The sequence below is a fragment of the Salvia splendens genome, chromosome 10, assembly GCF_004379255.2.
Source record: "Salvia splendens isolate huo1 chromosome 10, SspV2, whole genome shotgun sequence".
Lineage (NCBI taxonomy): Eukaryota > Viridiplantae > Streptophyta > Magnoliopsida > Lamiales > Lamiaceae > Salvia > Salvia splendens.
In genome coordinates this window covers 41,922-54,170 of record NC_056041.1, presented here as the reverse complement: position 1 = coordinate 54,170, position 12,249 = coordinate 41,922, and the positions used below count along the sequence as shown (strand labels likewise).

The window sequence follows — 12,249 nt, the reverse complement described above, 5'->3', positions numbered from 1 at the left end:
AGAGGTGATATTCATGTGCATACGCATCTTTGCATGCATGTGTAATGTGCCTGCTGCAATATACAGGCTTTTTAGTGCATGAAGTTCCATCCAGAATTGGCTTCATATGATAAGTCCGGTCTTCTACATCAGCAGTCATTAGAATTAGGTCATACTAAGGATTTCACCCTTTTTATGCCCTATTTTCTGCAACTTGTGGTGCTGAGTAAAGCATACAAAGGAGTTTTTGAGCAACATATCTGTATTGAAGTACGGTTACCTTTCTATTTGGGTTCTCGATGGTTGAAATCTGGAGCTATGTTGTCTTTAGTGGTAGAAGATGAGTAACTGCTTGTGATATCTTTTATTATCCAGCAATACCATTTCTGAACTTGCAAGGTTCTTTTATACTGGGCCATGAAGATCCACCCCTTTTAACTGAATTTTCTGTTGTAGGTCCCAGAGAGTGGGCTACAGACGCCATTTTGGGATGGCCTGCTGAAGCATGTCGCACAAGAAGTTGTCAAAATTGCTAAGGTTACTTAACAATAATAACATTTTGTCTTATCCCAGTTTGCTTGATTGTACATAGTATAGCTTTTACTCAGTTATTGGGGCATGAGAAGGTGGAGTGATCTTCCATCATTTCTTCCTTTCCACTGTTTATCTTTGTGTTTCTTTCTCATAGGATGGCTTGGAAAGAAGAGGTTACAAGGAAACTGGATTTTTAAATGAGGTGACTGAAGTTGTTAATACAGGTGAGCAGCGAAGGTAAAAAAAACTTCAACGGTCAAATATCCCTTGGTCTTATCTTTTCATAATTTACTGAGTTAGACATGTGCTAGATGTCTAACAGCTCATTACGAACAAGATGGATGGCGCCTTGCAATTTGCCAATGAAATTACTTTTCATGCATTAATTCTTGGGTTCCTTTTAAATTTACTTCTCATCTTATCAAATATTGACAAAATTACTATTATGGATTATGAAATCTTCTTTGAAACATCCTACTCCTTACCCGTTGTTTGTACCTAAAATGAGTTCACAAGATTTGAATGATTGTCACTATATTTCCATCCTGAGTTCATTATTACATCACCCAAAGAAAACACCCCCTTAGTGTTTGATTATACATGCACTGCTCCTTTAAGACCAAAATGGATTGATGTTTGTTCTGAAAATGCGTAATGCAGGTATAACTCCAGCTGAAAAACTCCTTGCTCTATACCATGAGAAGTGGGGACAAAGTGTCGATCCTGTATTTGATGAGTTTCTCTACTAGAGTTTGTCTTATCATGCTCTCACCGCGCCTCTTTCAAGGTGACATGGATATGTTATTGATGTCATAGATTAGTTTTTCATTCTGGAGCAACCTCACATATTGGCCAGTCTTTTTCAAGATCAGACCAGGACAGTTTGACGTGCCTCCCCTCAAGGTACTTCTGAGCCTTGCGTGCTAAATAATCAGTTGGAAGTTGAAACTTTTCACTGTACCCCTGAGAACTCTGAAACGTACTTTTCCAATATGAACCCGAACAGAAAAAGGTTAGGATTAGTTCTGATGAAGATATCTTACTCTTAAGGGTCATCTTCTCTGTCTCTCTTTTCTCATCTGTTGTGCTTTTTCATGAACAATTTACTCGCACTATGCTATGCAAGACTTTCCTTTTCTTTTTCTAGTAATTTCTAATTTCTTATGATATGGAAACAATGTATGTGTGTGTAGTTGAGGATCCAGCTGCTTCTGAGAGTCCACATCGGTTTGATAATGCGCCATGTGCTTCCATTCTTCCACTTAAACCTACCATATTGCACACTAGATTCCTAGTAACTCCCTTAATTATTAGTGTTAATTGCATGTAAAATCACAATATTCTCCCGTGTCTTTTAAAATTTGTTGAAAAATCTTGAAGTTTTAAAAAATCTCAATTGTCCCATATGACTAAATTTGCTTTATTTTATTTTTATGTTTTTAGTTTCTTAGGTTCAAAGCGTCGTCGTCTGGTTATCCATGTCACCAAAAAAAGTTGTTGTGAGACAATTGAGAATTCTTAAAACTTTGTGATTTGTAATTTTAAATTTTGAAATGTGTGAGGCAAATTATAATTAGATCAAATTTTGTGATTTTATAGGAAATTAATCTATCACAGGTTGAATTTGTTTCTTGATACAAGTGACATATCCGCCTCGCTAGACAACATGCGTACATGTACATATAAAATCACTTTTAATAACAATAACTGAGAATTAAACAGTAAATCTTTTTTAATAAGGCCAAAAGTGAACAGCATGATTGGATGCAAAGTTCAAGATGATTTTTAACAATATGATTTCTCCTCAGCTAATGTAAATCAATACTAACAGAGTACAGAAAACACGTGATGAAAACACTAATTAAATTTTCCTAGGAATAAGATGGCTATAAACATTGTATCCCATATAATAGGCCATGCATTTTGATTTCTTACAAGCTGGATATGTGAGAGAAGGTTGTAATAAAATCGACACTCAATAATTGACAATTTTTTGCCAATTAAGATGCCAGATTACACAAGTTGGCAACCTACGATTACTTTGTCTAAACTCATTATTTATCATTAACACTACTTATCACCTAAAACTGATTAATTAAGAATCGCATTACATCCACCTTCCAATAGTTCACATCAAATTGTCCACGTGACTAATTCCATTGAATGAATTCGATTTTATAATAGTGTCACGTATGATTAGTCTTATCTTATCAGTCTCGGTTGTATGGGTAAATTTAATCTCATGTTGTAACAATTTGATCTCAAAAGTAACTAAACAACCCATTATTGATGTAACAAAACACTAAACATAGACCCAAGCCATAATAAGCATATATGGAGTACATAATTGAATTTGTTGGACAATGTGATTAACGTGCAGCCCACATGAGATAGTTGGGTTGATCAATGATATGGTGGTGTAATGAAAAAACAAATATGAACATGTCGATCAATCATACTAATTAATACTCCATAGTTGTTAATTAGAGAAATCCTCCTCCACATTGAGCAGGGCAGGGTGGATTTGCTGATGGACCTTGAACCAGGCACAATGGACAAGATATTCCGGCCGGCCAAGGGTTTACCGACTCTGTTGTTCGTAAAGAAGATGAGCACCAATTAAGGAGGTGGACCAGCAGATGATCAAAATGTATAAACGAAAATGATCGTGAATGAAACTACTCTATTATGTATGTATTCAATACAATGTCATCGAGTCATTTCGCCAACAATACTGTGATAATTTCCGATACATGCAACATGGCTGACAATGACTACAACATGACGTCATCTTGATTGACTATCCAATGTAATGCCTTCAGGAATCATAGGATAATTAATTGTACTCTAGTTTTAAAACATGAGCATATAAAGATAATTGGCTCAAATAATTTTCAACCACTCAGTTTAACAACAATGCCAAATACAAACAATATACTGAAGCAAATAAAATCATCTAAAAACCAACAAACAAGAAATATACGAGTGTGACAAAATACAAATAAGAAATACAGCATGTCTCTTTATCAACATGGTGATCCATCCCTTTTCACTGCCACTCTTGCTTCTGCAAAGCCAAAGCATTCGATGCGTCAACCCAACGAAACAGCCAATCCAATCATCTCCGTTGGATGCCAATGATAACATTACGCTCTAATAACTTGCTATGACTTTGGTGATGCTGTCCTTGAACCATGTCCCTCCTCATTTATACATGCCTCTCAGCGCCTGAAAATCCCTCAACACCTTTTCCTCTCTCTCAGGATGTTACGTTTCTCTTCTCTTCGAGTATGGACCCTTCTTTGAGTGCAATTTGTGCCTCGTTCTCCCTCCCTAGAGCAAAAAGAGCAGCAGCCTGCAAATACGAAGCTATATGCCAAACCGGAGATATAACTTGTGCTTGCACTGCATCATTGAGGGCCTCCTGTGGCACATCACTCATGAGATGTGACAAACTTCGGCGAGCATAAACAGTTGGGGAGACCATTGTTCCAACCTCAATAAACTGCATAAATGACACAGGAATACGAGATATGACGCTTCATACACCAATTGGGGGATGCTAAAATGCCACACACATATATAAAAGATTTCCAAAGGGAAATGCAACTTCTTACCTGTGTGAAACAATCAATGGCAACCCTAAAATCTTTATGCCGGAAAGCCACATCACCCTTTTTCTTTGAGTTCAATGTATCCTGCATTTGATTTGTCCACATCTGGAACGAAAGCTGCACACATGGAAAACAGTTAGATACGTTTGCTGGTTGCCAGTTGAGAAGGGAAATGCAAAACGAACAGAAATTCAGAAATATAATGTTATCTAATGAGGCATGCAGCTAAAAATGAAAACTTCGATTCTCATGATCTGCTACACAAAATATGCAACCATAAAATGTACTATGGAATTTCATAATTACAAGAAACTCTTTAACATTTGTTTATGGTTTCAAATTCCATCCTCTCAACTATCTAGTAGTAATATATACGTTTGATTAAATAGTTGAGAGAATATACAAAACAATAATGATGATTGAGATCTACAATTACAACAATCAGGAAAACATGTTGCAGCTTCCCCTCCATCAAACAGGATGGAGGCAGGTAGTTAAAAGTTCTCTCGCTAGGTTCAGGCAGGAGTGTGAAGAGAAAGTATTCAGGCTTTCCTTGGGAATTTCACCAGAGTGCTTGTGCATCAATTATACGAGGTACAAGATGAAAAAGTGATGAAACTTGTAAATTTGTAAATTCCTGTTAAATTATCAAGAAGCAAACCTCAGTTGCTGCTCCCTCATCATCATTGTAACTAAGTTTTTCCAATATCTCATGAATGGCAGTTAAATCCATTCTTAAGCATGCTTCGCCAAGGGGTGTCAAAGACACTACCTCTCCACCTTGAGGAATACCCATTAATACATGAGAAGGAACCTGCAGACGAAGTGAACATTAGAACCTATAACTTCCATGCATATAAGCAAATAAAATAAACACATGAGTCAAGTACTGCAATAATAGGAATTTGAGACTCGTGCATTTCTATCCCACAATGAATATATACAATGATGAGACCATATGAACATGCTTGAATGAGTTGCTGCCTAAGAAGCGCATAGCAATTATTCAGCACATGATCAACGTCTCTAATATCGCCTATCCCAGTTTTTTTGAGGACTCCAAATGTCAGAAATGTCTCCAAGAAACCACCAAAGTTCAAATTCTTTCATTGAGAAACATTTTCGTGGTTACATTAACCAAATGATATTTTAAGAGTGTTGTACAACTATGTCCTGTGCATGTCTTATTTCAATTACAATGAATGAAAAGATTTTATGATATCCTCTAGAAATAAACCAACCTCAGTTTCCTTCTGAAGAGGAATCAATGCAGCAACTACTGATTTTGGATTTGGTCTCTCACGTGGTTCATATTGTAAGCATCTTGAAGCCAGGCGGACTAACTCCGTTCCGTCATCATTAGAAAACTGACCTTCCAAACAAGAATCCGTTAACATCTGAAGATTCCGATCCTTAATCAAATCAAGGGCCTGCACCAGTTATATAAAATAATAATGTCAACATGACTGAATAACTTAATCACAAGCTACTGAGAACTAAGAAATACAGTAATAATTAATGATGAATTATATTACAATCAAATTAATGGACAGCTTGGTGTACAGCCCATCAAATGACTAGCGTTCCATTTACATAAATGGCAGAAAGGGTTTCCTAGGGTGAAACTGACACTGAATTCTTATGTTTCAACTGGCAATGTTTCCCTCACAATCCAAAATTCCAATTCTGGAATAACCTTTCAGGGACTATTAATGTACTAGTACATATTTGGTTCTAAAAGTATAAATTTTACAAGCCCTGATAGGACATTTTTAACTAACCATTCAGCAGGTGATTGTGTGCAATTTGATGACTATATTGCAAATACAAGATGACATGGTCCTGACTCCTGAGCTCAAATGTGACAACCAGAACTTTCTTTTCCAAAAACTAGATTACTAGAAAATGTCTCATAAAGTGATTTCGAAAAATAGTAGTACCAGAATATGTCATTATGCCATTTCAAAACGGTCAGCACAAAAACACTTACATGACTTGGTGGGATGTGTTTTCCACTTAGAAGGTCGAGCAAAAGTGTTCCAAAGCTGTAAATTACACTTTCTGGGGTAACTCTTCCTGACAAAAACAGAAGGTCAGTGCTCATCAGTAACAAATCCTAAAATGCAAGAGTGTCAGATCAGATACTATAGACAAGAGCAAAAGTGTTCCAAAGTTGTAAATTACACTTTCAGAGCATAAATCTTTTGGAAACAAAATAACAGTATCAGTATGGTGGTGAATGCAGTAGACTGAGTAGCAACGGTTTCAAGATGTATTACTCCCTCCGTCCCAAGGAAGATGACCCCTTCCTTGGGAGGCACGGGATTTTATGCAACCTTAGTTTGTGTGTTGAGTGGAGAGTAAAATAAAAGAGGGGGAATAAAGTAGAGATAAAGGTGTTTCCATTTTAAGTAATGGGTCATCTTGGTTGGGATGGATGAAAAAGGAAAGTTGGTCATCTTCAATGGGATGGAAGGAGTATAATATAATCCAAGGTTTAAGAGCAATATGCATGATAAACAATTATTTATAAATATCCCCCATTATTTTAATAGAAAGGCTACAGTTTCTATTCCAGGTAAGATTTCAAAATGTTGTCCAAAAAAAGCCATAGGGGCATAATCTACCAAAAAACGATGTTATGGATCTCTATTAACATTATTTTTCTCTCAAGCATATCACATGTTCAGGACATAGAACTATGATGGACTTATTAGGCATTAGATACTCCCCAGGTCTGCAATATTGTGGTGTTGCATGCTTATATTGCATTGTATACTCATTTACATCTATGATTGGTCACACAATAACCAGCATGCTATCCAAAATGTCAGGGATGAAGAATACTACTGTGATGAGAGATGGCTTATTCTTTCAAGAATTCCATCTACTAACTCTATAAGACCCAGCATGTCAACCAGTATTGACCTACAGCCACATAGTACTAAGTAATAACCCAAATGCAGACTTCCTGAACAAAAATTATACTTATTCATGCTACATAGCTTCAAAAGTTCAAATAATCTATGATACAATCATAACAGGCAGTAAACAATTCTACATTTCTCATACAAAAAAAAGCAAAGCAAACTATCTACCAAAAAGATTTGGTGTTTCAATAATTCAAGCTTAAGTGACCCTCACAATTGCTCAGTATGACATAGTTTTGCATATGGGCCATAATTTTTTGCTTTTAAGAATGATCATTTAGTTGCATTGTAGCACTAGATAAACTGAGCTTCAAGTACAAAACAATGCAACATTGTTGACCTAACTAATTGACCTTTATTTCCGAATTGCGATCACAATCCACAGTTTAGACATGAGCACATTTCTGTGGGCAAGCTAAATGTTATATTCTAGAAATTCCTAAATTATTGCTACAAACCATTATAGGTAACGGTAGTTCATTCTAGATGAGATATTATACCAGTCCTTAGGTACTCTGGTGGAGTAAATGCCAAGTTTGTACTGTAGCTTTTCCCATCTCTACTATTCTTCATCAATCCAAAGCATGACAATCTGGGATTCCCATCCTATAAGATACAAAACAACCCAATAGGAAGAAACACTATCAAAATGCAGACAACTGAGAAGTAAAAGAAAAGAACAAATGCTAACTTGGAGCTTACGTAATCAAAGACAATTCTGTAGGCATTAAGATCATGATAAAGTGCCCGACCCTTGCTCGTGCAATATTCTAAAGCTTGTGCAATATATAAAGCGACTCTTAATCGCATTGCCCACTTCATAGGTTGTGTTTCCCCTGAGTTCACATAAAATTAATGAATAATGATAGAACAAAGGACTAATTATATATCTGAATTGAGATCATATCGTTCACAACTTAAAGCACATTTGATCCAATAAACTCGATTATACATCAAAACTAGCCAACCAGACTGTCTTTAGCATTACATATATCGAAAAGTAATTACTCCACTTAAGTCAATATCATTTGTAAGGCAGATGGTTTAGACATTAGCAAGGCATTAATAGGTCAAGATTTCTTATTTGACTTGTAAGAGGCGTGCTAGCAACATTCCACAATGGAGACAACAGCCTTCAACTGCCAGTGGCAAGAGGCTGAACTATAGTAGCCCGAGTGAGATTGGTCCACACCCAGATGCTTACAGTCAAAATGTACTAACAGTGAAACAGAATCTTTAACATCAATCAAAATGTACTCACAGTGAAACAGATGTTTTGCAAGAGTTTCATTGGGCATAAATTCAGCAACCAGTAACCTCTCATCACCTTCACAGCAGCAGCCAAGCAAATTAGCCAATCTGTAGTTCCGCAGTTGGCCAACTGCTTTTGCTTCTTCCTGAAGTATATAAAGTAATGTTCATTTGAAGTGATCAACCAAGTGATAGTCCAACCAATCAAAATATAATAATATTGCAGAAACTTTAGCAATCCATATCTAATTCCATGAATCTCTAGGAAATCAAAGAATAGATCCTAACAAAATTTAGGCGCAGTATAACATATCACTGAAACAAGTTAAGTACACAAAAGAGCATCATGAAAAAGGATCTCCATTAAGATGGAGTCCATTCTCACCATGAACTGGCGCGCATCAGGCCAAGCAGACCTATTAAAACGTTTGACGGCTATCCGCCTCTGATTATCCAATTTCCCCTTATAAACCACATTTGGAGCTTTCTCCCCATGTTCAGAAACTATGTTCTCTACTGCAAACCCAGATGTAGCCGTCCTAAGTTGTTCAACAGAAAATTCACGAAATGTAGGTAAATCACCAATTTCACTTTTCTCCTCGTTCTCTGTATCATCATCACAAACATTAAGTAGGTGTTTGAGAGTCAATAAAAAGTACTAATAGAGAGTTATATGGACAAACCAGCATTACTGGCTTCATGAATAGGTCCATTATGCTCTGAACTAAAACAACACAAGGTCAGCTTTGAACAGTGACAACCCATCCCAACACAACAAATAAAACTAAATACAAACAGATAGGGAATTTCAATCTTCCACTGTGCAAAAACTACAACTCCGTTCCTCGAATGCTAGGACTCCACACGTCCACTATGCATTTACGTAACACTTGATACAAGTGCCAGAGCGCCAATGCTGATTTAGTGTCCTCAGTTAACAAACCTGCAAACATAAAGAATTACGAATAAAAAAAGCGCACCTTCTTAATAGTACAATTAACTACAGATTTCGATTCCACAATAAGTCAGAATTGTCAGAAGTCAATTGCATTATTGCATGCATTTGAACAGATGCAGCATATTGGCATGCCAGAAGTTGCCTGTAAAAGAACAACTGTAAAGAACTCATCCAAACGTCGAATGTTTAGAAAGTAAACTTGAGTCTTACTGAAGTCTTGCAAGTAAAAGAACAAACATTCAACTAGTCCTATTCCAAATAAGTTGAATCTCATCACTACTCACAAATACTACAAATGTAAGTTACTTTTAGCAAATCTTGGTCAACTCGAGGCACCAAATTCAACATTTCCTGAATCCAAAAATCCCTACTTTAGCGCAACGCAGCTCCTCTTTAAGCTGTTTCGGCTCAGCAATTCACCTAAGAAAAGTAAATACACTATGCCATCAAAGTCAATGTCACAAACCCTTATCCCAAGACAAAATCAACTTAGACCCAGTATCAGGAAATCAAAGATTAAACAAAGAGAAAACACATCATCCACAAAAATCTGAATAAAACCCCATGAATGAAGCAGGAAAAAGGAAGAACCTAAAAAGAGGTTTCTTGATTTAGTCAAAGCAGCAGAAGCGAAAGTAGTTGATGCTAAATTTGCGTATGCATTTGGTTTTGCATATGCATGTAGAGACAGGTGAGGCTCAGAAAGGGAGATCGGAGAGAGAAAATGGGAGATCGGAGAGAGAAATTGATTCGGGGAAGATGTAGAGACAGGTGAGCATAAATGATAGATATACAATAGATACAGATGTGTGCGTGTGGTGTGTGTAGATCTATTTAGGGCGTCAAGAGGTGCGATTTTTTATTACAATTTCCACCGACATAATATTCATTATTGCCTTTCTGTGTTCCTTTTTCTAATATAGAAGTACTAGTAATACTCCTATTTTTTTTATTCTCGCCATATATTACTACTCCCTATATAGGAGTATATATTTGCAATATCACCTTTATATTATTATAGATATCAATAACATAATATGAATATGTAATACAATTGTGATTTTGAAATACTATGATTTTCAAGGCTACAGTGGATAACAAAATGTTTTAGAGTTTGTAGTAATTAATTAACTATGCTCGAACATAATTATGTAAGTTACGTTTAATAAATCATGCATTGAATGTAATTCTTAGTTATGATGCACCTAAAATGTTTTTTTACCAGTAATGATCTGACAACTTTTAAATATAAATTAACCTAATGATAGTATTTTTCATAAATGTGAGTATATTGGTAGCACTAAAACCAAATACGTAATGAGAATTCGGCCCACTATTATAAAGGACCACATTACTTTTACAGATCCACTATGAATTTCAATTTGGCCCAAATATTTTAAGAACAAAATATCACCCAAAAAAGGTCCATCAGATAATTAGGCACAGTCCAATTATTTTAATCTTACGTAATATGTACTCTATATTGCAATGATATTTCAATTATTATCTCAATATTAATTTATGCATGCATCGATTAAATCGTTGTGCATTTTTTATGATGTGATTTCCAGAGGTCAATTTGTATCATTTGATTCACATTCTTCTTCTATTTTCATAGTATTTGATAAAGTAATAATTTCACTTTATTGCTAAGATTTTGGATCTGAACTTGCAATATAATTTTCTAATTCAACTTATAATGATGTATTCATGTTTGAATGGGTCTTGTTAATCGACATAGTCTCGACCCTTTACCTTGGTTGTCTGACTTTCGAAAAGCAAAGTGATTATGACATTAAATTAATCAATAAAGTGTTGACACACTTCACCCATCCAATTTCTTCACCAATACGCGTAATTTAGGGAACACTTACCCTCAAGAAAATTATTGAAAAAATCCATTAATTTTCTTTATTTTTAATTATAAAATATTTGTGAAATAATAGTAGTACTAATGTTAAAAAGTGAATTTATTAAAGGTGATAATATCGGTCAAATTGGATGTTATGTGGGTCCCAAGCCGGTCAAAACGAGTTTTAAATGGGTTTGTTTTTTTGGTTTTAGTGACATTTATATGTACTCCCTATCTAAAACAATGCACGTATTAAAAAAGAAGTCTTATTACTATTATAGGAGAATATTCTTTAGGTTATTCACAATGGGGGCCAATCAATTGAGCCTGTAATCGGCTCCCCCATCGACCCCTCATTGTGGAAGAGGGGCCGATCATCCGCCTTCCCACCATCATCACAAAGAGCCGCTGTATCGGCTGTGGCCGATCCTAATAGGGCCTTTGATCGGCCATCCATTATAGAGATAGGACCGATCATCAATTTTTATCTTTTTATTTGTTTTAAATTTATTTTTAATCCTCTATATATACCTCCATACCCTATTATTCACATTCATCATCCCCTCTTCTTACTCTATACTAGGCCTGTCAAATCGGGTACCCGCGGATACCCGATCCGAAAATATCAGGTACCCGATCCCGAATTTCTGAAAATCTGATATCCGATACCCGATTTGAAAATGATTTCGGGTTGCCAGATACCCGACTCACGTATCCAGTTCCGATTGTGGAATTTTTAAATATTTTTTTTATTTTTTAAATAAAATTAACTATAAAATTTTAGAAATACAAACTTGTAGTTCGAATTTGATATAGGCTTGAAGTAGTTCGAGTTTAAGATAAAAAAACTACTACAAATTATTAGAAATAAAACTTAAGAGTGAAGGATTTCGGGAGTACATTTGAATTTTTTAAATAATAAAATAAATACATAATTTATTAAATTTTTAAAAAAAATCATATAATTTGGGTAATTTGGGTGTACCCGATCGGGTATCGGTATACCCAATAATCCAAAATTCCTATACCCGAACCCTATCCCGAAAACCGAAAAATCGAGTTTCGGGTATCCATGTATCCGATATTTCGGGTTCGGATATCGGGTATCCAATTCCCGATCTCCATTTTGAC

The 12,249-nt window shown here is 35.7% G+C and overlaps 1 protein-coding gene and 1 long non-coding RNA gene across 4 annotated transcripts; one reads left to right on the top strand and one right to left on the bottom strand.

Annotated features, from left to right (window-relative positions):
• The first annotated feature begins 374 nt into the window (after positions 1–374).
• LOC121751600 lies at positions 375–1,657 on the top strand. Its single transcript, XR_006040128.1, has 3 exons — positions 375–516; positions 668–737; positions 1,174–1,657. It is a non-coding gene; the product is annotated as an uncharacterized LOC121751600 (long non-coding RNA).
• Positions 1,658–3,382: 1,725 nt separating this feature from the next.
• On the bottom strand, positions 3,383–10,096 carry LOC121752065 (serine/threonine-protein kinase BSK7-like). Of its 3 annotated transcripts, none has more exons than XM_042146948.1 (12): positions 9,858–10,096; positions 9,551–9,686; positions 8,992–9,251; positions 8,694–8,914; positions 8,319–8,454; positions 7,760–7,893; positions 7,558–7,663; positions 6,118–6,203; positions 5,369–5,557; positions 4,789–4,941; positions 4,131–4,244; positions 3,383–4,018 (listed from the first exon to the last, which is right to left on the bottom strand). In XM_042146948.1, exons 3-12 carry the CDS (start codon positions 9,071–9,073, stop codon positions 3,773–3,775), a joined length of 1,467 nt encoding a protein of 488 aa, XP_042002882.1. In that variant the 5' UTR covers positions 9,074–9,251; positions 9,551–9,686; positions 9,858–10,096; the 3' UTR covers positions 3,383–3,772. The 3 variants fall into 3 exon arrangements, with proteins under 3 accessions (XP_042002882.1, XP_042002880.1, XP_042002881.1); XM_042146946.1 differs by having other exon boundaries at positions 9,573–9,686; XM_042146947.1 differs by lacking the exon at positions 9,551–9,686.
• Positions 10,097–12,249: the final 2,153 nt, after the last annotated feature.

Coding starts and splice junctions, on each gene's coding strand:
- LOC121752065 (XM_042146948.1), bottom strand. CDS start 9,073: ATGGGTTGTCACTGTTCAAAGCTGACCTTGTGTTGTTTTAGTTCAGAG. Junction 8,915..8,991: donor TCATGAAGCCAGTAATGCTG/GTTTGTCCATAT, acceptor ATGATGATACAG/AGAACGAGGAGAAAAGTGAA. Junction 5,558..6,117: donor AACACATCCCACCAAGTCAT/GTAAGTGTTTTT, acceptor TAACTGGTGCAG/GCCCTTGATTTGATTAAGGA.